The 25,797-nt window shown below is 46.1% G+C and overlaps 1 protein-coding gene across 1 annotated transcript in view; it reads right to left on the bottom strand.

Moving 5' to 3' along the window:
- CDH11 (cadherin 11) overlaps positions 1-25,797 on the bottom strand; it is a 79,337-nt gene that overhangs the window by 35,089 nt on the left and 18,451 nt on the right. The window contains exons 2-5 of the mRNA XM_006096456.3: positions 10,977-11,374; positions 6,553-6,847; positions 3,469-3,588; positions 1,282-1,449 (exon numbers count right to left, since the gene is read on the bottom strand). Of these exons, the coding sequence (XP_006096518.1) occupies positions 1,282-1,449; positions 3,469-3,588; positions 6,553-6,847; positions 10,977-11,204 (811 nt within the window). The 5' untranslated portion in view covers positions 11,205-11,374. The remainder of the gene's footprint in view (positions 1-1,281; positions 1,450-3,468; positions 3,589-6,552; positions 6,848-10,976; positions 11,375-25,797) is intronic.

Raw genomic sequence — 25,797 nt, 5'->3', positions numbered from 1 at the left:
ACCAGCTACTCTTCTAACCTGATGAAGAAGACACACTTACGCTGAAAGTGTACTAGCAGCAGCAGCAGCAGATTATGATTGCACTGAACCTGTCTATACTTAGAAATCCAGAAACAGACCCGTGTTCAAATGCTGCTTTGCCACTGTCTTTGGGCAATTTACTGAGCCTTTCCAGGAGCCCGGTTTTACCTGTAAAATGTAGGTTCTGAGAGAGATTGCAATAGTAGTGACTATTCACTAAGTGATGGTAGCTGTCATTATGGTTATTAATAACAACCTTTCAAAATCTGTTTTTCTTTCATGTCCCTCAGCAATCCTATACATTTTGTAGAAGGGCGGACCATAGTCTCTCAGATAATAATCAAGGCTAACATTGGTTGACCACTTATGACAGATGTCACTGTAGATTTTACACTAGCTCATTTAGTTCTACAACGTCCTATTATTTAGGTCCTATGGAATCTGTATTTTCCCAAAATGGCCAGAACAACATCTCTTGCCCCCCATGCTTTTCCTTTAACCTGACTGTACATCCTGTTGAAAGGTGGGGTCTACAAGAACTCTACTTCCATGTGGGCAGTCTTAAGGCTACAGTGGGAATGAAGGGCTATCTGAAGCTAGGCCACATAGGCAGGTCAGTTCTGCCTGATGTTCCTGGGGCCTCCCTTTCAGACCCTATCCAAGCCACTCCATGGAGAGGACCCATGGAGAGGAACCAACAGCCAGCACCACCTCACCAGCATAAGAGTGAGCCCCACTGGAAGTGCACCCTCTAGTCCCAGTGAACTGTCCCCCATTGACACTATAGAAACAGGCAGTCTCCTCCACATTTTGCCCAAATTGCAGACTAATGAGAAAAAACCCCACTATTACTGTTTTAAACCACAAAGGTTCTGGGCAGTCTGTTATATAGCAGTGGGTAACTAATTCAGGTGCTGCTGTTCCCAGGTTAGTATTGAGGACACTGAGTCAGAGACGGGCTCATTCATTACTAGATGGCATCAACAGCATCTGGTAAGATACCTAGCACAATCGATTCCCTGTTTCCAGGATCCTGGGACTTTTTACATCTCCCGTTTCTCCTACTAGATCTATTCCATTGTTTTTTTTGTTGTTGTTGTTGTGGCTGCTGCTGTCTTGTTTTAGTTTTTGGCGCGAATGATGTAAAACACCTCCATTTTTCTCAACTTTTTCTTCCAAGCTGAGTAAAGCAAGACTGGGTCACAGAGGATGGCGGGCTGCAGCAGCATTGAAAAGCGAAAGCCAAGCCCACCTACTTACTCTGCGGAAACTTTGGTGGGTTGTCGTTGACATCGGTCAGTGTGATCGTCACTTTGGTTGTCCCTGAGAGTCCACCCATGTGTCCGCCCATGTCCTTGGCCTGGATCACCACGTGGTACTCCTCCTTGGCTTCCCTATCCATGTTGGGAAGGGCTGTTCTGATGATACCTGGACAGGGGAGCAGAAACCATCACAGGCATTCACTTATAACAGGGGTGGGGAGCCTTTCTTCTGCCAAGGGCCATTTGGATATTTATAACATCATTCTCAGGCTTTACAGAATGACCATCTTAAAAATTAGCCTATTATATTTGGTCAAATATTTAATTAACTCACCCTTAATGCCTTGGCAGGGCCAGACCAAATGATTTCTCAGGCCTTCTAGGGTCCACGGCCGGACATTCCCCACCCCTGACTTATAACAACAGTATAACCAAAAATGTACTAGGTCCCAGGGGTGCAAAGGTGAGTGAGACAGAACCTACTCTCACAGAAAAGTTACTTCAACATGATAATTATAACCCAAAGCAGCCGTGCCTGGAGCGCCAGAGATGTATTTCCAGTAAACTGCCATAATTACTAATACAGCATTGAAATTTTATATGTTTTATATATTGCATTTCAAATGCAAGTAACCGCCTCACATTCTCAGGTATACACTTACTGAAATATTTGAGGGTATCCATGACTGAAACCAATTTCTGGACTACCAATAGAATCTTTTGAAGTCTATCCCTGCATGCAATTCTTGGAAACATTTCTATGTTTGGTCCATATTAGGATAAAAGAAGAAAGCGTATATCTCATGCAATACTTTAAAATGTTAATACTAAAATTGAAAAGAGTAAACCATATGGGTTAAAAATGTACATAATGCTTATACAAACATTTACTCTATGATGACCTGTTGCTGACAACAGTAATAAATGAATGATGTAATTCGATAAGATCCCTAGATATTAGCATATGATTTACATGAAAATCAGGCTCAGTTAAATCTCTTGGGAACATGTGTGAGCTTTTTCCCTCTGTACAAATGGCAACATTTCCAATGGAAATATGAAGAGCACGGCGGACACCTTAGGTCCTTACCGCTCTCTTACCCCCAATGTTTGCATGTTTGTGGAAACACACTTGATCTCATGGGGCCTCATTCTTCTGATCTGTACATAATTTGTTAGGTTCAAACTATGAGACCCTGAAACCAAGAAGGTTGCGAGTCCCCACCTGTGCTGAACATCTCAAAAGTCGAGATGAAATCCCACATGCATCCTTGGTTAGGCCGGAAAGGCTACATGCCAGTGCTTTTGATGAAACCAAAGCAAGTAGCCCCATACGTTGTGATCTGAAGCACAGTGGCTACAAATAAACGATGGCATAGGTAGGTGGAAATAATATCAAGGAAATGAGCAAACTATCTGATGGGTGGACTATAACTGTAACAATAAGTGTGAATTGTTTGTAAACATCTTTCAAATATACGGGGCATATTGTGGAGAGAAGGAAGAGGCTGTGGGGAGTAATATTGTGGGCGAGCAGTTTCACAGGGTTTTGGTGTGTATTCTAATGAAAGGATCCCCGAGTCACACTTGGCATAAACGAAGTGAAACACTTCGGTTTGGGTTGTTACTAGCATTCACTCTCTGGGTGTGCTGTTTGTCATCTGTAAGAAATGCGCAGGAGCCTCTTTCTGATGCTCAGGCCCACAGGGTGTCTCTCAGCGCGATGGGGAGACCGGAATGTGCTGCCTCCCAAACGCACTTGCGCATGAGCATTAACACCCCTGCGTGCGCCCTGCGCCGTGGCCTCTGAGAGCCTCCACTATGTATATCAGCCTGCAAGTTGTGTAGCCTCTTCATTTGGATCCACTGTTGACTTTTAAGATAAAACTTAACTATTTTAAGATAAATTCTTCAATTTTAGTTGACTTCTAAGATACAATTTTAAGATAAAAGTTGCGTTTTAAGATTATATTTCTTGTTCTGACATGGTGAAATACAGATGGCAACAACAGTATATGTGGCTCATTGGATGCCAGGCACCTGCATAGTGTTTGATGCTCACAGTAACCCTGGGAGGGGGCCCTTTCCATGTCTGAGAAAGCAGAGAAAAGCAACTGGGTTGAGGGAGCAGGTCTGGGCTCCTTATTCACAAAGCGTCACAAGCCACAGTGACATTTCAGGGTACCTGTCTGTGCCTCCACCGAGAAGTAGGGCTGTCCTTCGAGGATGCTGTACACCAGCTTGGCGCTGTTTCCGTAGGTGGGGTCATCTGCATCCGAGGCCGTCACCTGGATCACGGACGTGCCTTAGAAATGAAATGGGTGCATTAGCAGCGGTCCCTAGGCTTCTCAAATCCTATTCTAGTTTACAGAGTTCCGTTTTAAAATAAAAAAACGGAGGAGATTATTTAATATGCTTCATTTCCTGGAGTTGAAATGCAAAGTAGTTTTCCTTCCTTCCCTCTCTCCTCCCTCCCTCCTTCCCTCCCTCCTTCCCTCCCTCCCTTCCTTCCTTCCTTCCTTCCTTCCTTCCTTCCTTCCTTCCTTCCTTCCTTCCTTCCTTCCCTCCCTTTCTCCCTCCCTTCCCTTCTCCCTCCCTTCCTTCCCTCTTAATTCCCATACCTTAAAAATGAACTTTCTATATTCCTAGTCCACCCTGCTATGCTTGGTAGTTAAAATGCTACTATGAATATTATTGCAAAAACATTCTAAGACGCATGGCAGCTGAAATATTCAATCGATTGAATAATTAAATAAAAATCTCCCCAAAGAGTGTAAGAACGGGTAATTAGTGATGACTTGCTTTTCATGAAAGGACAGAATGCAGGCCTCCTTCCATCTGTGGCAGAGCAATAAACACATCATTTTATTGTTGCTCTGCATGTAAGAAGGTGGCTGCTCATACTACATCTTAATTAATTCATGGCTATAAATATCACACAGAAGGCCGTTCCCTACTGGCCTGACAGTTGCATCGTCCCACCTCTGAGGGGTGTAGTGGTCAGACCACAGAAAGCACCAGCAGGCATCTGCTGAGACGCAGGGTGAGCATGCGTGGGTCAGAGTGAAAGCAAACCAGGGAACTGAAGGGAGATGAGAGTGTGTTTCCTAGAAAAATGTGCTCCCTGATGGTGACAGGATCTGAGGGCATGAGGTGTTGGGCTTGGAATAGCGGCAGAGAGGCAATTTTCAAATTCCTCTGCGCCGGGCAATGTTTGGGGCACATCCCAGGTAGCCTGCCCATGTCCCTCTCTCTGTATGCACTTGCATCCACTGGACTTGAGATATCGGGTAGGAGAGGAATGACGTTTTACAATCTATTTTGAAAACTGGGTTATTATTGGAGTGGGGAGTCTACCCCCATCCAGCAAACAAGCAAACCCGAGTTGCTGCCGTGACATTTTCAGCAGCCGGGCCAGCTTCCCCGTGAGAGGCAAGGGAGCCGCCTGCGCAGCCTCTGACAACCTTTAATGCACAAGGTGGCCGCGATTTCTACCTGGTGTAACAGTAACTCTCACTTTCTTCTAATTACGCTTCTGTGATTCCTGATTTCCTGCAAACAACTTTTCGGAGCTCTTCCCACATAACCAGGCTCTATTCTAGGTAGAGGAGATGGATGTATCAGGGAGAATAGAATCTATTTTCTGCCATCATGAAACGGCTAGGAAAATGATAAATCTTGCTATGCTTCATTTGCATCCAGAGCTCCACTGAGTACAGCTCTTTGCATTTCACATCCATGTTAGTTCACCCTCCCCTTCTTTACGTTATCCTCATTTTATAAATGACAAAAGGAAAACCGAGAAAGATGTAAGAACTTGTCCGGGTTCCCCTAGGACAGTGGTGGTCAGAGGTGCGGTGTGACAGGAACCCAGGACTGTCTGCCACAGTCTACGCTCAGGCCATGGTGGAAAGTCTGTGTGTTATTCCTGAGAGTCGAGGAGCCCCCAAAGGTGGAGGCAGTAACAATTCCCCTGGAGAATCCTTTTTGGTGACTGGCCTTTGCCCCCCTGGCTCAGCTGCTGACATTACTGTCTACTCTGTAATGGTTTCTTTGATGCCCACTGTTTCTCATTAAATCCCCGGGTGACTACTGAGAGGCTAGGAGCCCGGGCAGGGCCAAGGGGAGAGAAGGTGGCGAGGGATGGCTCCACCTGGCTTCTGTAAAGTACGAGAGGGGTTTGACTCTTCCTGGAGGAGGAGTAAGGGACTAGTTCTTTTAACATCACAAGCTCCACATGCAAAGTGCAAGGAGCTGAGTGTCCCAGGGTCACTTCTGCATCTAACTTTCTCGAGCAGGTTGATGCCCATTCCTGGTGCTTGGTTCTTCTCATCTGTAAAAGGGTGGCTTGGCCCCGATGATCCTTCAGCTCATTTGAGCTCTAAACCTCTGATCCATACAAGCAGGCTCACTCCCTGATCAGCACAGCCCTGCTCACTGTCTGAAAGGCAAACCTTTCTTAACAGGGGACATGATTCTCAAAAGACCACAACTACAGGCATTCTACAAAGTCAAGTGGAAGTCATTGCGAGGGGAAGGTGGCTGGCTGAGGAAGCCCTTCAGGGAATCATGCAACGTGTCTTGATGCACAATGAAGAGACATGCCCGCTTCTGAATTAGCCTAACAGGTGGTGCCATAGTGCCACGCTTAAGTGTGTATTCTGGATTCACTTAAAGGGTCAGGTGACCTCGGATAAATTAGTTAACCTATTTCAAGCTTGGGTTTCCCATATGCAAAATATGTCTGATAGGAACCACTTCATTGCAAAGGTGAATCGTTGCACAAATTAAATGAAATACTGCATGTACATCATTAATTATCACAATGCCTACAAGTTCCAAATATTACCACTGGTTTTCCTAACCAAACATCAACATGTACTAGTGACTGAATACAGAGTGTCTCTAATCCTGTATGACTAGAAATTGTTATTCCCATTTTATAGAGGTGGAAAGTAAGGCTCAGAGAACAGCTGTAACTAATTCCAAGTCGCCCAGCTAAGAAGTGCCTGAGTGGAGAGGACCTGGATTCAATCATATCCTTCCCACTTGTCCACGCTCCCTCATAGTTTATAAGTTTAGATTTTAAACCCTCAGGTCCATTTTAAATATCTAAGACTACACAGATAAATTTTCTCTTGTTATTCCATCATAGAAAATACAGCCTAAGTTCTCCTTCCTGATCTGGGACCAGCCTCCCCATCCCCCCTCCCCCCACCCCCGTATAGACCAGTCTTGCAGACAGAACGGTCTCCCCTGCCACACGTACCCACGTTGGACCTCTCGGGCACGTTGGCATGATAGGTCTCGTGCAGGAACTCGGGAGGGTTGTCATTAATGTCCTGGACCTTGACGATGAACTCGGACGGCGGCTCCAGCGGCCGGTTGGTGTCCCTGTCCACTGCCTGAGCCATCAGCGTGTACTGGGCTCTCTCCTCGCGGTCCAATGTCTTGGTAGCGTGAATGTTCCCTGATTTGTCATCAATCACAAAAATGGTTCCGGCCCCTTCACCTGAGAGAATGTATTTAATGTTCCCATCACCAGAGTCAATATCGGAATGAAGCTAGAAAAAGAGAAATTGAGATTTGTAATTCCACGAAGGCTGCACGGGGAGATAGAGACCCACTTCCAGGCTGTTTGCTGCAACACACCATGTACACACACACACACACACACACACACACACCCCACAGGAGAGGAGACGTTCTCACCCCATTTTACAAATGAGGAAATGGAATATTAGAGAAGATAAACGCCTTGGCCAAAGTCACACAGGTGGGAATGGTGAAATTTTTAATTCTAAGAATCATGCTCTCTCTCCTTCCTCCCCATGTAACATACAAAATATGTACACATACATATCATTAATATAGAGTTATTTTGAAAGAAATATTTGCATGTTACAAAAAATAAAAAACAAACATTTATGCAATAACTAACTTTTCCCTCAGTTCCAATTCCTATTCTTTCATTTTCCCTACTCAGAACTGTTGTTACCAGTTTCCCATGAGTCCCGTGACACATTCTATCTATCATATGCAAGAATATCTATACAGATGCTGAAACCGGTTTGGCTCAGTGGATAGAGCGTTGGCCTGCGGACTGAGGGGTCCCAGGTTCGATTCGGTCAGGGGCATGTACCTGGGTTGCGGGCACATCCCCAGTAGGAGATGTGCAGGAGGCAGCTGATCGATGTTTCTCTCTCATCGATGTTTCTAACTCTCTATCTGTCTCCCTTTCTCTCTGTAAAAAAATCAATAAAATATATTTTAAAAAAAGAATATCTATACAGATATGCAAATGCTCTCTTTATTTTTATGCAATAAAGTGCCACAGGGCACAAGTCCCTCTTCCCCTCTGTTGTCCTTGAAGAATAAACTTGGGGGACATACAGATTGACCTCCATATACTGTGTGGATGCCATGATCATTTCTTTTAGCAGTTTTCTTCCAAAAGACATGAAAACAGTTTCCAGGATTTTGGTGCTACAAACAATTCACAGATTAGACCTTTCCAGAAGACCTGCTGAGTGGGGCATGCTGAATGAGGAAAGGGGCAGGCAGATGGGGAAGGAGGAAACGGGGCTGTTGGATAGCCTGAGACACGCAGCTTCTCAGACCATAGGAAGAATCTTAAATATCTGTAGGTTCCCCCCTCCTTTGACAAAGCCCAGGGAAATTGTGGTACCTGCCTAAGTCCACACCTGGCAGGGCCAGGAAGTCACGTAGGTCTCCTAACTCCCCATCCTGTACCTTCCTGCCTTCTCTCCCCCAAACTCCACATCTGAGCTTCCTGTAATAAACTTACCCTCCCTTGTTGTCCAACCTCAATTTCCGCAGCTTTCATCTTAATCTGCCCTCATTCTGCCTTCAGTGTGTCATTGTAACCATTCTCATAGGTTATAAGAGTAGCTGACAGGATAAAAAAAAATAACACAAAACAACAAACCGACTACATGAGAAAAGCCAGAAAAAAATAAAAAAGCTTTACTTTATTATTATATAACTAGAGGCCCGATGCACGAAATTCTTGCCAGGGGCTCGGCCATCGCAGCTGTGGCGGCTTGCCTCCACCCTCGCAGCCCTGGCTTTGTCCTGCTGTCCAGTCTAATTAGCATATTATGCTTTTATTATTATAGATAATAAATTATTATATTATTTTACACTCATTATCAATGTCATTTTAATTATTACTCTTATGAAACCATGGCTTTGGGAGTTTGTCCAGAGTCATAAAACAAGATTGAACACAGTGCTTTGTAAAATTTTTTGTATGCAATTTTTCCAAAAATATCTCATTGATTTTGCAACGCCTCAGTGAAACACCAAATATTTCAGCTCAGGGGGATCCCTGTAGGTACATACGAATTTGGCAAGACTCTGGGGAATTAACTAGACATTATTTGATGACCAACTAAAACACTGAAAAGGTTTAAAATCCACCGCTTATAATTTTTTCTTGCTTTTGGATTTCAAAGTCACAAATAAATTCCTTTATTTTTCTCGCCAACAAAGATAATCCATACAATTGACAACAGTATTTATTAGGTTCAACACAAAAAGCATTTCGGGAAACCATCCAGTGCAATGGAGGGATCCAGGAGCTGAGGCGGACACAGCCAACTCCCTACTCTGCGGACGGATGGCTCCGCTCCGCACAGCACAGCGGGACACAGACTGTGCTTCCGGCAAGAAACCGGCAAGCCCTCGGTTTGCCAAATTCCACGTTCTCACAGCATCTTCAACCACTTGAAAGTCATCCAATCAAAGGTTATTAGGGAACCAGTCATCTAGTCTGCTCCCCCGATTCACTGGAAACTGCAGATCAGCAGTATCTCCAAAGAAAGATGCAAGGATCCAACCACTTTATTCTTTCCCCCATCCCACCCGACACCTGACACATTCTTGTGTGCATAGATTTCAAGCATCCCTCACGACTTCTCCTTCCCCACCTTTCCCCTAAGCTTCCTTTTAGCGGGCATGGCTTGTTCCAGAGATGCTGCAATGCCTGTCCAGGTCCTGTCTCTTCTGCAGTCTCTGCCCCCAACACAGAGCTACTCCCCAGCGGGAAAGCCCCATGGCAGAGGTTCTGAACACTTCACACATAGCTCTCCACGTGGTTCAGTCCACACAGCCCCTGCCACAGCCGAAGCCCCTCCTCTTCTCGGCACAGAGTCATCTCCTCCATGCAGGGAATTCTACAGTGACCTCGCCATGCTCCCATTTCCCATGTCGACTTCTATCTTTGGTATAATCTTCCCATTTGGGGGTATAAATGAATGAAATTGTTTAGTACACCTCTTAAAAAAAAAAAACAACACCTTTCCCAAATTGAAACAATATTATTGAGACATTAATATGGACGTCCTCCAAATATGTCAATTTTATAAACAGGGAATGCTCTGCTGATGCTTGGAGCAGCTAAGATAACCTCATTGGATCGTCAAGGCTCAGAAATGAGCACCTGCCACCTGTTCTTGTCCCTCCACCTCCTGCTCATCTTTCTGGCCACAAGTTATTATCATGGTCTCCACAAAAGCTCCCTTCATCCAACCCAAATGTTACCATGTAAATTCAAAATCACTCCTATTGAGTTTTGTCATTGCCCTACTCCTGGGTTTAGCTTTTCTAATTGCTCAGGGAAGACCCCTTTGAGGTCACGGGCTCTCCACCCTAGTGTACCCTTTGCCGAGCTCTGCACCCGCACACAGCGGGCTTTCCGTTCTTACATATGTGAACACGATTAATGTGACTATGCTCTGAAAGACAGCGTCACCTTTTACCGTAAGTGATAGTGAGCAGGCAGTCCTTCAAACATATTTTGGATTCTTCTTCCCCTTGCACTTTTTAGGTGGGTATACATGGAGAATGCAGTCTTAGTACTGCCAGGCCTCCCAGCCATGCCATCTTAGCTTCGCCAGCCCTTAGCCGGAGAGGACAGAATCCCACCTACTCTTATGACACATCCACCCTTGGGACTGGGGACCCAGGGATGACACTGTTCCTGATGGCAAGTGGCACAGGCTCCAGGGAGGGAGATGGACAATTAAACAGGCCTGTGTAATACAGAAAGGAAAGCGATGCTAAAAGGGGTAAAGAGGGTTAGGACACCAGGGAAGGGGATCCAAGTCGGGGTTGGGGTATGGTCAGGAAAATGCCTCCAACTGGAGAATGGCTAAATGCATAATGACCATTTCCATCCAGTAGACTATTGGGCAGCCAATGGAAAACGTAGCCTTGCCCGGCTGGTGTGGCTAAGTGGTTGAGCTTCGACCTATGAACCGGGAGGTCATGGTTTGATTCCCAGTTGGTCAGGGCACATGCCCAGGTTGCAGGCTCTATCCCCAGTAGGGAGTGTGGAGCGTGCAGGAGGCAGCCGATCAATGATTCTCTCTCATCATTGATGTTTCTGTCTCTCTCCTTCTCTCTTCCTCTCCGAAATCAATAAAAATATATTTTTTAAAAAGACAGAAAAAAGAAAAACATAGCCTTTATGGTATAATGTTAAGTGGGAAACAGAAGTGTTCTCACATGGATACATCTATGAATTAAATAAGGACAGGCTGGAAGGAGGGCTTTAGGGTTCTGAGTGGGCGGTCACACCATTGGTGTCTCCCCTCCTAGATTTTCTCGGTGATACTCTCCTACTGGGGAGGAGGGAGAGAAACCACTTGGGAACAGCAGCAGCCTTACCCTGCCCACGAGCACGGGGTCCGGCCCAGTGTACTCCTCGATCACGAAGAACTGGTTCCAGACCCAGCCTCTCTTGGAGCGCTGCAGCACCTGGCCCTCCTTGCCCTTCTCGTGGTGCCCGTGGAACGAGGGTCGCAGGTGGCTCCTCCGCTCAGTGCTGAAGGCCTGGCTGTGGCACAGCACGCCCAGGCACACCAGGGCGGCTTGTAAACAGTAGTTCTCCTTCATTTTTGGTTACGTGGTAGGCACAGGAGAATGCGCTGTCACCCCTTCTACCAACCGTGCGGCACCTGGCTGATGGTGGCCTCCCGGACGTGTCACGCAGACCTCTCCTGGAGTGGAATGTCTCTGCTCGCTGAGCACATCACGTCAGGGCTGCCCGCTTCCCCAGGCGGCTTCTGCAGGCAGAGAGGAAGATCGGATTAGCTGTAGGCTCCACCCCCACTTCATCTCAACCCCATTCCTCATTTTTTACCCAGGGTGGACCACGTGCAGAGGTAGACATGAGTAAGAGATAGTCCTTCCTCTATCACAGCTTCTCATGTGTGGGTGACATACACACATACACACACACACACACACACACACACCCTCCATGTCTACATGAGGATAAAACATGTGTGCTATGGAATCCAGCTGCCCAGGTCCTAGTGTCCATTAGACCACTTACTGGCTATGGGTCTGGGATAAGCTGACTTCTTTGAGTTCAGCTTACTTGCTTATGCAATGGGGATGAGATTCATACTGCAAGGCTGTTAAATGAGTAATGGCCCTAAGTATCAGCACAGTGCCTGGTACACAGTAAGCACTCCAGGTTTATGTTATTATTGATTATAATTGTGTTTGGGTAGGTTTTTGTAATAATAGAAAAACTTAGGGCATCATGGGAGTCCAGGAGAGGAACTTATGATCAATGGAGACCGAGTAAGGAGATGACAGACAGTGGGGACAGTTAAGGGACACTTCCTAGAGGACAGGACGGCTGGGCTCAACCCTGAAGTGGGAGTTACTGTGATAGGAAGAGAATGGAGGGGATGTCCATGCAGAAGAAACAACACGTCCTAAAGACCACAGCTGGTCATAGGCACAGCAAGTCCCAAGACACCCGGCATCTGTGGAGACTATAAGGAAGCAGGAAGGCAGCAATGGACCCGGCTAGATAAGAGCATTTGGGACAGATCCGGAAAACACCGATGGTCACTAAAACATCTGTCAGTGAAATCATGGGTCCAGTTCTCATTGGTGGATCATTGAAGGCCACAGTGTCAATTCGATGGGCAAGATTGGCTTTTGTTGGTCAGACATCGAAGCTGAAGACCGTAACCTAACCTGGCAGTGTGTCAAAAGGATGAAGTATGACTTGAACCACATACTTCAAGTTCAAACTTGACATTGACACCATAGAGTCTCAAAAAGAAACAGAAAGGGAAGAACATATGGTGCAGCAGGATCCCTGCCCATTTTACACCGTGCCAAGTATTAAGTGTTCATCCACATGGTGATAAATTATTCTCGCATATAAACTGCGAAGTGTATTGGAAAGAAGGGGTTTAATTAAAGTTGATATTTCTGCACCTCTTTCTTCTGGCTGCCATTTTGCTGTAAAGCACAATTATTTCTGACACTAAAAGTGTTGCAACTAGATGACAACTTTTTTCTCTTCCTTTATAAAAAAAAAATTCTAGCTTGATACTAATGAACTTAAAAGCTTCCATACGACCAATAAATAATAAGCCCTTTGTTGAAAAGATGAAATTGTCTATTTTTTTTCTGTTGGAAATACCAGCCACACCAACTTGCTTTTAAAAGTAATTCATTGGACCCATTATTTGTGCTTATGTGACTATGTGATATATAAAGTTATTTAATGATCAATCTTAGGTCTGTATGAGATTAACTTTAAGACATGATGTTTTTAATTTCTTCAATTTCAGAAGGAAATTTTACTTAGCAAAAGCTTTCTATGGCCATTACATTGTCATCTAATTTCTATAACAAACTTGTTAATAGGTACTGAGAATATTCGTATTTTAAAGGATGAGGAAACGGAGGCCCAGATAAATGAAGCAACTTGTGCAAGGTTATGCTTCTGATAAGTAACAGAGCTAGAATTAGAACTCAGGACATCGGGCTCTGGAGTCTGTATTCTCAACAAGTGATCAATACCAACTCTTGCCATGTGTTTAAAGTTCACAAGGAAATGCTATGGACACTGTGATAAAAACAGTGACCTAGAAGCGATCCAAAGTAAACCAATATTAGGACTTGATGTCTATTAAAAATACGACTATGATGAAAATAATAACATTTGCTAATTATCTGCCTAATACTCTACTAAGTGCTTTCAATGAGCTGAGTCATTAGACTTTTACAATAACCCTACACTGTGGTACTACTGCTATCTCCACTGTACAGGGAAGTAGTCGGAGGCATGGTGAGATCAGGTATCTTGCCTGTGGTTATAGAGCCAGCAGGTAGAGGATCTGAGCCCTGGATGGTTGGTTCCACAACCTGCATTCTTATCCCTTATAATCCTATTGTAATAAAAGCTCTCTGAGAGAAACCTGCAAATCCAATATAGACACACATCCTGATAGTCTTATAATGAAAGTAACTTAAGTTTTGGTGGCACCAGTCATGGGGCAGGGGTGAGAAGACAGGAGTAATACTGTGACTGACATGTTAAAACCAAACCAGAACTAGGAAGAAAAATTATTTTATAGCTCACATCAGTCCATCACAACATAGTGCAGGTCCTTAAACAGCACCATTAAACAAAAGTTAATCTTTGCTATTTATTCTTAGACTCCTTTCAGAATTTCTAAATATATAGGTTTAAAATGATGTGTTCAGGGAGACATTTATTTTTTTAGAAATGCTTCTAAACTCTAGAGGTCTCTCCAATGTATTCAATGGTAGAGAGTTTGCAGGGATCACGCATGAAAATGAATAGGAGACTGCCCCCCCTCCCCTAAGAAGACTGTGGCATTGGTAACAATTAGGAAAATATATCAATGTTCTAACTCGTTTTATTAAAGACCCCCAAGGCGGTTCTTGCACAGTCCTTCCATTAAAGCACTTTCTAACAGTATGCCAGGAAGCCCACGCAGTGGGGTTGCACTGAAACATATAGTGACTTTATTTTATGATCGGAGAATATTGCTTGGGAGGAAAAATAAATGTTGTTGAAAGTCACGGGAGTAATAACATGACGGGAAAATGGATTTGCAAAACCACCGGCTCTAAGTGGAAGGCTCGCCTTTCTATCTTAAGAGCAGATCGCCCGTCATAAGCGACTGCGCCTTGAGCATAAAACTCTCTTGCGGCGCCTGCTTTTGTCTCCGTAAAAGAAAATGACATATATGGGTGTTTAAGTATATTTGGACTCCTGCTGGAAATTGTTACCGGGTAGAGAAAGAAAGACGGAGGCGCTTAGCAGAAAGCAAGCGGCCTGGGTTTTTCAGCTTCCTCCCCCGCACAGAGCGGGAAGGATCAGACAGGCTGACCCTTTCTTTTCATTTCCAGGGAGGTAATTTACAGTTTAAGACACGTTATCATTACACTAAGGATATTCCCGGGGCCCACACCAGAACTCAAAACTCCATTCTGTGCGTGCAGAATCCCCTTGCTGGTCTCCACTTCAACAGACACAGCTTGGTAACCAATGGGACTCTATTATGCAAATTCATGCAGGCATATTTTATTCCCCGTTCATTTCTCATCACTCAGCACTGAGCGGGGGTCTCTCCTTTCAAATCAAATCGCAGGAATTATGCCATGTCTGTGGAAATCACAGAGAATGGGAGAGGAAGTATGAAAAGACCTCCTGACTCCCATTGCTTACTCTCTGATTTCTACACTGGGAACGAAACATAAGCTCAGGGTAATAGTCACTTCTGCTCAGGTGCCACATACACAGCAGAGATGGCAAAAGGGTCACTGCGTATGTGGTTGCACACTCTCATACCAAACCTAGATGTTAAAGTTTGCAGCCAACATGGGTCCCTTACCCATGACCGGGACATTCTCTGTGGGCGGGTGGAAATTTGGAAACTGCTCCAATGTAAGTGTGATTCTCTGCTTCTGGAGGAGGAGGGAACCACAGGAGGTCAGCATGGGAGATGCAAAGTTCGCTCACGGCCTGGCACTGGGCAGACCTGCGTCCAATCCTGGTTCTATCGCTTAACATCGAGTCATGATAGTAAGGATTATCCTTGACCAGGTGCTTGATTTTTCTAGTGCTGGGCAGTCTACTCAGGGCTTGGTGCGCACCATTTTGTTGTACTTTCACCTCAACTTTATGTAAATATCACCCATATTTTATCTAGGAGGAACTGGGGCTCAGAGTGGTTAAGTAAATCACGCACGGATCCACCCTGAATCCCTGCAAAGGATGCAATTCAAACTCAAGTGTACGTGGCTGTTAAGCTCACGCTTGGGCTTCACCTGGCTCCCAAACTCTGGGAGGCCATGTTCCTCCTCTTCAGTCCAAAGAGCCTGCATGATTGGTACCCAAGACCACCTCAGGTCCAACACTGTATCTGGCATGGATATCGCCACACAGCATCATAGGAATGCCACGTAAGTTTGAAGACCCCAAATGTATAGAATCATTCAGTGATTATTTATCTCTTCAAGTCATTAAATCATCTTCAAAGGATAAGATGGTTAAGTACAGTGTGTGCAATGAAGAACTTATTTGTGCTTTTATTCAATCCCTAAAGTAGTATTTTTTTTCTCACTGTAATATTTTTGAATTTTAATAATTAAGATGAATAACATATACCAACACATACAGGAAGCAATGTTGTTAGCAGTATCATCACAGACTGTGAATAAGCACTCTATGAATGTGTGGAAAGAGAGATTTTATCTCCAGTTTTTCTTTTGCATGAGCTAAAATACCTGAGGGAAGATTAGGCCGAAAATGGCAATGATCAACAGTTGCTCAACCTAATGAGTGGCCATTTATGGTATCAAAGTCTAGATGTAGATTTCCCTTTGTCTCAGAGCAGTAAATATCCATAAAGCATCCTTTTTTCACCTGCCTCTTCATTCAGCAATAAATTTCCACAATGCAGGCGTGGATTGGATCTTGGGGATACATGGCCACCATGAATCTCTGATGTGTAGACTCTACTCACCACAGTGTAAGCAGATGAATGATGCTATGATGCAATTGATGCCAACAAGACCACATACAGAACCACAGAGGAATCAGTGGCCATATCTCGGGAGGCGAATCTCTACCATGTCACTCCAGTTTTCCAGTACTTGCTCGCTCCAGCCTTTTCCAGGGAAACAACGATACTCACAGTCTCCAATATCTAGTCCACTGATGGCCAAACCTTAAAGAGACCACTGATGGTTCCAACTTGTGTAACCTGGCCCAAAAGCATGAGCTGGGTGAGCCAGATTTGCTTGAGACCTTAAATAAAAGAAACTAGGAAGCATTTGCCAGTTAATGGCCCACCCCTCCACCCCCACTAATGTCCTGTTCCTGAATTTCTATGTCATTTGCAACATCCTGTGCATCGAAGGACCATCCACCTCCTTCCTGTTAGCTTCCTGTTAGGGAGATAACTTGAGTGCTCCCTTTTATCATCAAACAGCAAAATTAGTAAATGGCCATCATCCTGAGGAAGAAGTTACGTGGTTCTTTTGGTCAAGGGGGAAGTGCTGGAGCTGTGGGGACCATTTGTTCAGATGCAGAAAATGTCCTTTTCGTCTGTGAATGTCCAAGGAATCCTGAGGCAACAGGGAGATCGTGACAACTGAAGTCAAGACACTTGCATTCTTGCAAGGGTTCTGCCACTGAACTGTTGTGTAACTTCACAGAAACGACGAAGTCTTTCTCTGGGACCAAGAGTCCCCTTCTGTAAGAGAGGAGGCTAGCAATAGTGTAGTAAGGGTCTTCCATTTCTGCAGGAGCCTGAGAGTCTGTGCTGACACAGAGCGACTGTCCCTGGATGAAGGTCCGCTCCTCATGTAGAAGATTTGGGTCACAGCTGGCAGGGCTGCTCTGAGTGCAACACCAGGAGGCCCCCACCTACATCGTATAACAGCAATGGTGTCCCATGCATCCAGGCAGTGCAGGGCCCTGCTCATGTGCCAGGTCTGGAACCCCAGCACTAGGAAACAGGACTTCCTCTGCCGTACAGCGGTCATCATTAAGGACTCTGGCAGGAGATGATGCAGGCCGAGCTGTCAGAGGTATGCAGGAGAAACTGACATGAGAAATGGCGGCTCTGACAAAATGGCTGAGCGCATGGGCCTGGGTGCCAGATGGACTTAGAGGTTTAGAGCTCAAAATTTACTGCTCACTGGGGGCATGACTCAACCTCCCTGAGTCCAGGCTGCCATGTGAAAAGGTGACCACCACCAGGACCGATCTTAAAGAAGGAGAGCTAAGATGGAAGGAGATGATGCAAGGAGAGAACTTTGTATAGTCCTTGACATGACCTTGCACACAGTAGGTGATCAAGAGGATAACTCAGGAGTTTTGCTCCTTCAATAAAAATACAAAGTACATAATATTTCTATATATATCTGTATCTATATCTATATCTATATCCCTAATATGCAAATAGACCAAATGGCGGAACAACCAGTTGCTATGATGTGCGCTGACCACCAGGGGGTGTGCGTGGAACATGCCAGGCGTTGGCCACGGGGGCGGGGGATGGTGGAGCAGGTAAGCAGGGGTGCCAGACCAAGGTGGGACACCAGTTGATGTCATCGGGGCTAGCCTCTAGTGGTTACTGAAAATTCTTTGCTCCCATGCACCCCAGCCCCGCTTGCACCCACTGTTGGCACTGGCACCAATTGCTCTGCACTGTCAGTGGGTGTGAGCGGGGCTGGCGCCGTCAACGTGTAGAAGCAGTGGTGGCAGGAGCGAGGCTGCTGGCAGACAGGACCAGGGCCTGCAGCAGGAGGGGCCTGGCGGGGTCGCGGAGGATGCGCTGAGACCCGCCTCTGTGCCCACCGCTGCCTCGCGGCCCACAGTTCCTTTCAAGGTGCACAAATTCATGCACTGGGCCCCTAGTATACATATAACATACAATACAACATATAACATGTAATAAAGTACAAGACTTCCCAAAGACTCCAGGAGATTGTCCATTAAGAGGAGATACACAAAATAATACTGTAACAGAAACTGCTGAATATAATGATACAAACATTTGAGGGAAACGAGATAAAGTAGACCAGTGTCATCCAATAGAAATATAATACAATGGCCCTGGTGGGTACTCAATTGATTAGAGCATCTACTCAGTTAATTAGCGTTGTCCTGATACACCAAGGTTGTGGGTTCCATCCCTGGTCAGAGCACATACAAGAATCAACAACCAATGAAGGCATAAATAAGTGGAACAACAAATTGATGTTTTCCTCTCTCCCCCAAATCAATAAATAAAAATTAAAGAAAAAAGAAATATAATGTGTCACTAGTATAATTTTAAATTTTCTAGATGCCACATTATTTAAAGTTTTATAACTATAGAAAATACATAAACATATATATTTTATATTTAGCCCATTATACTCCAAATTGCATCATTTCCATATGTAATCAACATATGAATTACGGAGATATTTTGTCTTAAGTCTTCAAAAGCTGGTGTGTATTTTAAACTTACGGCACATCTCGGTGTGGACCAGCCACATTTCAAGAGCCACAAGTGGCCAGAGGCTGCCATGCAGGACAGCACAGAGTAGAGGATTCTAGAGCATCTCTCAGAGGAGGGTGCATAGTCAAGGGCACATGCCTAGGTTGTGGGCTCGATCCCCAGTAGGGGGCATGCAGGAGGCAGCCAATCAGTGAGTCTCATCATTGATGTTTCTCTCTCTCCCTCTCCCTTCCTCTCTGAAATCAGTTATACACACACACACACACACACACACACACACACACTCTGTCAGTGGGGAGACTGGAAGAGGGAAACTAATCTGCAATACTGCTGAGAACCACTGAATAAACAATAAGAGGAGGCAATATGCCAACCTGGCCTTCATAAGACAAGGGCTTGATGTGCTTTTCGTTTTGTTTTGTTTTTTTGAAATAATTACTGAAGCGAGGGCAGAAAGTGCCTCCACTCCCCACTGCTGAGTGTCTTTCTGAGTCTCTTTCTCTCTCTCTCTCTCTCTCTCTCTCTTTCTCTCTCTCTCTCTCTCTCTCCACACACACACACACACACACACACACACACACATTTTTTTATTGATTTCAGAGAGGGAGAGAGAGAAACATCAATGATGAGAATCACTGATTGGCTGCCTCCTGCATGCCCCCTACTGGGGATCGAGCCTGCAACCCAGGCATATTCCCTTGACTATACTCCCTCCCTCAGAGATGCTCTAGAATCCTCTACTTTGTGCTGTCCTACATGGCACATTGTCCTTTTAAATGTTTTAATGATTTTAGAGAGAGGGGGAAAAACATTAATGAGAGAGAAGCATCGATCAGCTGCCTCCTGCATGTCCCCCACCTCGAATTGAGCCCCCAACCCAGGCACGTGCCCTTAACCCAAAATTGAACTGGTGATGACCTCTTGGTGCATTGGTCAATGCCGACTGGCCAGGCACATTGTCCTTTTAAATAATTTAATAAGGGCACTTCCTCTTCCCCAGGATGTATAGGGTGCCCCCCCCCCAAAATGTATACATACACTGTGAGTAATTATAAAGGCAATGTTTATTAAAATACATTTCATTTTCAAAATTGAGCTATCAGCTGTCAAAGTATATATACTTTCTTTTTTGGAACACCTTGTATGAAGTTCCCTAAGATGTGGGAGCACAGCCAACTCCTCCCTGAATTCTTCGCCTTAAGTATGGGCATGTGTACAGCCAACGTGGCCTCTGTCCCTCATGCAGCCTAACATCCAGACCAGTGTCTCTAGAGCTTGACTGCACGTTAGAATTAACCAGGGAGCTGAGAAACCCCATCACCTGGACTTTACTCTAAACCAGTTAAAATCAATGGAAACCAGGAGTCAGTATTTTTGAAATTCCCCAGGCGGTTCCACATTGGAGCTTGAGAACCACTGGTCTGGGGCCCCGCTACCCAATATGGTAGCAACCTAGACACAGGCGGCTTTCTAAATGTGAATGAACTAAACTGAAATGAGATGGAAAGGGTACTTCCTCGATGCGCTAGTCCCATTTCAAGTGTCCAACAGTCATTTCAATCCCCGGAAACAGTCCTGTGAGTCAGCGTTGGTGTCAGGCATGAAACATCCTCAGCTGAAGCCAGGACGTCTGCCCATGAAGGAAGGTGTGGGAGGAACACTGCACCAGGCAAGAACTGCTCTGCACTCAATGCACCATGTCCCATAATCTAGGTCCCTTTCCTGCGTGTGAAACGAGGGGCTGGAGGAGGTGCGTGGCTCTCCAACGGCAGGCAGAGCTTGTCCTGAAACATTAAGGGATCTGGGTGGGGATGTAACGGGTGGGGATGGCTAAGCCAACCAGCCCCTCACCCCACAGCAAACAGATTCAGCTAAATGGCGCTTTAAAAAGCAGCTCGGTGGCGTTACAAATTATAATAAAGGAGAAAAGAAACCACTCCTGAGATCTTGATACCTCGCAGACTTGCTGCCTCAGCCCAGTGGTGGGTTAGTAAATTCCTGCCTCAGAGCCCATAACCCCCAGTTTATGAAAGAGGCCCCAGCTCAGGAGACTGTGGAGCCACTGACAACTGATAACTCACTTCCCTTCTCTGAGTCTGTTTTTTCTTGTGCGAAAAAGGACGAAAGGTGCCTGACCTCCCGGGCTCAGGCTCCCAAGTTAATGTGAGGGTCTGATGAGGTCATGAGTTGGGAAGCCTTTTGGAAAAGCATCCCGCGGGCTGCCCAGGTGAGGAGAAGGATGATGTCATGCCGACAGCAGTGGCAACTTCCATTTCTCTGGGTACATTTTAAGATTCTGCCTTTTAACCTTTAGTGGTGCAGGTTGTAGATAAATGTAAAGGACCTATTATTGTTACAGAAAGGGGATGGGATTTCACTCCTCTCTGATGGGGACATGAATCTGCCAGATGCCGCAAATGAGCTCCTTTCCTGTGCATGGGCTTCCTTTCGGTGGCCCGGGGACGCCAAAGGGTTCCGTAGTGTTGATCTGTGAAGATGCTGACCTCCAGGGTCACTCCTTGGTGGGGGGGGGGGGGTTGTTGGGGAGAACGAGGTGTGGCTGATTCCAAAGGAAAGCTGTGAGAATAGATCAGGGCCCAGAATCAATAAGGAGGCAGAAGTCCCTCTGCAGAGGCCACCGGGGCCTCCATTGTCCTTGACATGGGATGAGAATGGAGCATCCCTGGGAGTGCGGGCCAAGCTGCCAGGTGTAGTCACAGGAGATGGCATGGGCTTTCCTGACCTCGTTCTTGCCAGGAGGCCATCTCTGCAAACCTCTCATTCTCCATCCAGCCTGGGCCTGGTACAGCCCAGGCCACACCGGCGGGTACCTGAGGACCTACTATGCCACAGGCGCTATGCTAGGTGATCTGCATACATTCTTCATAACCTCCGTCCCCCAGCACCCGCAGGAGTCTTGTATTACTGCCTCCCTTGTCCAGATAAGGACACAAGGGCACTTCCTCTTCAGAGCCTTCAGTTTAGCTCACATGTTCAGTTAGCGCCGGAAATGGGGTTGAAGCCATACATGGCCCATTCGTAGGCTCCTGCCTTTCCACCTTTCACGCTGAACTTCTCTGTCATTCTCCTGTGAAGGTTTTAATTTTTCTTTCCGGGGATGCACAGCACTCGGCTACATTTCGTTCCACATAGCAACCATTTAAGAAATATTCGTGGAGATTAGGGTGTCTGCAGCCGTTCAATGCCATGAATTCCCCGAAACATGCTCTTTGCCTCCAGGAACTCACAGGCTCCTGGAATTTTTAGAAAGCAGGTATTTCACCCAAGGGTCTCGCATCCCGCACTTCAAACGCCACGGCTCCTTTCATGTTTCCTGAGAGGAACTGCCCCTGCCTCCCCCAGGCATCCACGAGCCTGCCCATAGCTTCCCAACAGCCCTTGAACGAATGAATGGTGCTCTTCAGACCTCTCCCTCTGAACTATTTCCACATCCGAACAGCGTTTTGCTCTACACCCTTCACTGCCTCAGCCCCCAACGCTGCTAATGACTAATAAAGTGTGAGCAGCGCAGGGAACTGTAGGAGGGCAGCCAGACAATAAATATCCTCTAACAAAAGGCACCGGCCAGACAGGAGGCAGCTCAGGGAGATCTCATGAGCTAATCATTGTGGGAAAGATTAGGGATGTCGCTCACGAAAGGAGGAGTTAGGTGGTGGGAGAGGCAGGTCCCACAAATCAATATTTCCTCCAAGGGCGCAGAGGTGAGGCCCAGAATTATTCTCCGACCGGAAGAGCGGCAGTGATCCGCCACTGCTCACACCGCCGGCCCCTTCCAGGCCCGCACTGCAGAGGAGATCCAATCCTGTTCTCAACAGCAAATGGAAAGGAGCCGACACTGGCTTGCTTCTGTTCGTTACACAATTACATAAGCAAAATAATATCAAACGTGGAAATCGGTTCATGGAGCCCCAGGGTGGCAAAGTCCAGCGGATGTTCCCCCAAGCGTGCATGATGTCTCCCTAGGACGTACATGGATGGATGGGGATGGCCTTTGCCCTTGCATTCAGGGATCTTACACCCATCGACCAAGTTCCTCTTTCCAAGAAGATGTTACTGGAGGGCAAATCCGCAAGCCGTGGCACCACTGGTAAAGCAGCAAGCAGCCTCCAGCATCACTCAGTGAGGGAAGCCCCTTTGGACCACAGCTGCCCCACTCACACAAGGATCAGACCAAGGAGGAACAAGAAAGCAGTTCCTGTAAGCCATGAACTTGGCCATCAGGACTCACTGCCTTCCTGGCAAGGAGTTCAGACAGAATGCCCACTTGTGCATCTCACGGCTGGCTGCCCATGAGGCCACAGAAACATGGCATAGTCTCCTGGTCCGGGATCTCTTCCTGCTTCTGAACCCAACCATGACCCTGGCTACCCTGGGCTCCGCATCCCCAAGGTCAAAGTCTTCATCGTCCATCTCTTCCAAGTCTAGACATTTTAAAGATCTAAACTCCAGCAAATGGGATTAGGCGGTACAAACTGGTAGTTACAGAAGGGCCACAGAAATGGAGATGACAGTGTGGGGAATGGAGTCAACGATATTGTGATAGCTCGGTATGGGGCCAAGTGGCTGCTTCAAGCATGGGGATGGGGGTGAAACCCCTCTGTCAAGTTCATGATTTTCTAACCCCTTTGCTGTACATCTGAAACTAATATTGAATAATATTGAATGTAACCTAATTGAAAAAGTTTAAAACATTTACATTTAAAAAAATCTAGCAACCTAATCGAGCCCACCAAGAACTCATGAGGTGGGAGATTCAGAGTTTGAAAGCTAGTTGATTTGACAAATGTACACACACAGAGAGTCGCCAATAACTCCAGGTCCGGTCAGCGCATTAAAATCAGGGATAAATATAAACAGTAAGAGAGGTAAAGATATCCTCAGGATGGCTGGGCAGTTCGAGAAGAAATGAGATAGGACCTAGGTCTAGAAGAGGGGAGCCATTTTGAAAGGCATAAATGAGAAGGCACTGTAGCCTCTCCTCTGAAGTCACGCTCTCCACACCCCAAGCCGATGCCTTTTTCCCGGGGGTCCCCTCCGCCCCCCAATTTGGTCCTCACTGTGACTGCTATTCTCTGAGATTCCCAGCTGGACTGCCTAGGGCAGGGGTGGGGAACCTTTCTTCTGCCAAGGGCCATTTGGATATTTATAACATCAATCATGGGCCATACAAACTTATCAACTTAAAAATCAGCCTGCTACATTTAGTCAAACATTTAATTAACTCACCCCTAATGCCTTGGCAGGGCCACACCAAATGATTTTGAGGGCTGTATGCGGCCTGAATGTTCCTGCCTTCCAGTATGAAAAGTCTCGGGAGTGGTCCCTGGGACAGCTGCCTTGCGGAGAGAACCACATGTAGCTGAGAAGGTTGTTCAGCGAGCACAGAACCAGGAAAACTGTAACCAGAAAGATCTGTTGGCTACAGTGCCTCCTGTGCCACCTTTCCAAGCCTATGACGTGTCTGTAACTTTTCTTTGTAGGAATTTGAGATGATGAAAACTCAGGCTGCTCAAGAATGAGGACATGGGTGTGGCAGAAAAACGTAGGCCAATGGTAGACCACACACACAAATAATAAATAACAGTTTTAATTATAACGTTTCTTCACAAGGTGAAGAAAACGCTTGTGTCCGTATCTATGCGGCCGCATGCAAAGATGGGAAGTCAGCCGACCATGCAGACATAGCCAAGTGTCCATAACTTGGGTGTCCCTCAATGAAAATAAATGGATTCTGCTTGAGGCATTCGTTTTCCATCTGGATGCATTAAGCCCTTAGAACTCTTAGAAGCAGCAGACTGAGACCTAGGTTGGGTGTGTGACTGGTGTGGGGATAAACAAAACAAAAACAACCACCTCTGTCCCACCGGCAAGGCTTAGTGGGTGGGGGCGGGGGTCAGGGAGGGAAGGGAGAGAATCGTGTATTGCATATCTGCAGTGTTCGACCTTGAACTAGAGCACGAATGAGCCTTCCACTTTACAGTCGTATGAAGTCGACCAATGAAGCCAGAATCAGAGAACTTCATTTCCCCAACTTCTAACATCAGATAAAAAGGCGTAACCCAAATCTGACCCCAGCCACAAGACATAAGCCCAAATACATGTGCCAGGCGTTCCTCTAAATCCCCAGCAAAAACAGCTCCAGGAAAGTGGCTCCTGATAGAACAGAGGCGGTGCCTATGCAAAGAAGGGGATTAATGTCTGCTGATTTCCCCTGATGTGTACTGCATGTACCAAATCACAGCCCTCTCTGCAAAATTAAGGGCATTAGTTATCTCCCCATTCAGCCGGAGTGGCATTATACTTGCAGACATTCCTAGCTGCGCTGAGGAATATCAAGTTTTTACAAAATCATTCATCAAGAGGTGAGACCTCGCCGTGATTAGCGCTTCAATAAGAAGCCAGGGACTAAATGGAGAATAAGCGCGCCATCGCAGCGGCGGCAATTAGGCATCTCCCAGACAGCCACGCTTTTTCTCAGACCAATCGAGTTAAAGCGAACGAGACATATTTTTTCCTTTCTGTTTTCCCCCCTGCTGTGAAATGAACTGCCTTAACTGATGAGGTGCCAGTAAACCTGTTTTTTTGTAGAAAAAAAGTTTTTCCATTAAGTGAAGCTTAATTAAACAGAGCACAGGGTAATAGTTCCTCCACCTAATCAGGGATGCACCCCGCTTACATCACCTACTTGCGGGGCTTGGTCTGGGAGGCCTGTGATGAGACCCCCCCCACCAGGAAACTAGGGGGGAAAACACACACAGACTTTGAGAAATCACAAGCCACTTTGCAAAGCAATGGATGGACTGGAGGTGTGAGCAGGCGAATAAAGTTGATCCAATATTAATATTTGTTTCCAGTGATCTCTTCAGGTTGACCCAGAATGATGAGGCTACACATTCAGTTATCCCTCAGATGGGGCACTGGAATCTTAATAATAAAGAGCTAATGTGCTAATTAGACCAAACAGTCGAAGGACCTTCTGGATGTCCTTCTGGAAGACCTTCTGGACGAAACCAGGGCTGCGAGGCCCGAGCCCCTTGCACGAATTTTGTGCATCGGTCCTCTAGTTACTGATAAAGGTGTAGCTGCAGTGCTGAGAGGGCCCAGTGAATATGTTCTCCAAGGATGCAGCCCGGTGCTCATGGCATGGGCTCCTGTCCTTGGCATCG

Source organism: Myotis lucifugus, unplaced genomic scaffold (genome assembly GCF_000147115.1).
Source record: "Myotis lucifugus unplaced genomic scaffold, Myoluc2.0 scaffold_179, whole genome shotgun sequence".
In the NCBI taxonomy this organism is placed as follows: Eukaryota; Metazoa; Chordata; class Mammalia; order Chiroptera; family Vespertilionidae; genus Myotis; species Myotis lucifugus.
The sequence above is the reverse complement of the archived record's forward strand: the minus strand, read 5'-3'. Positions and strand labels throughout refer to the sequence as shown.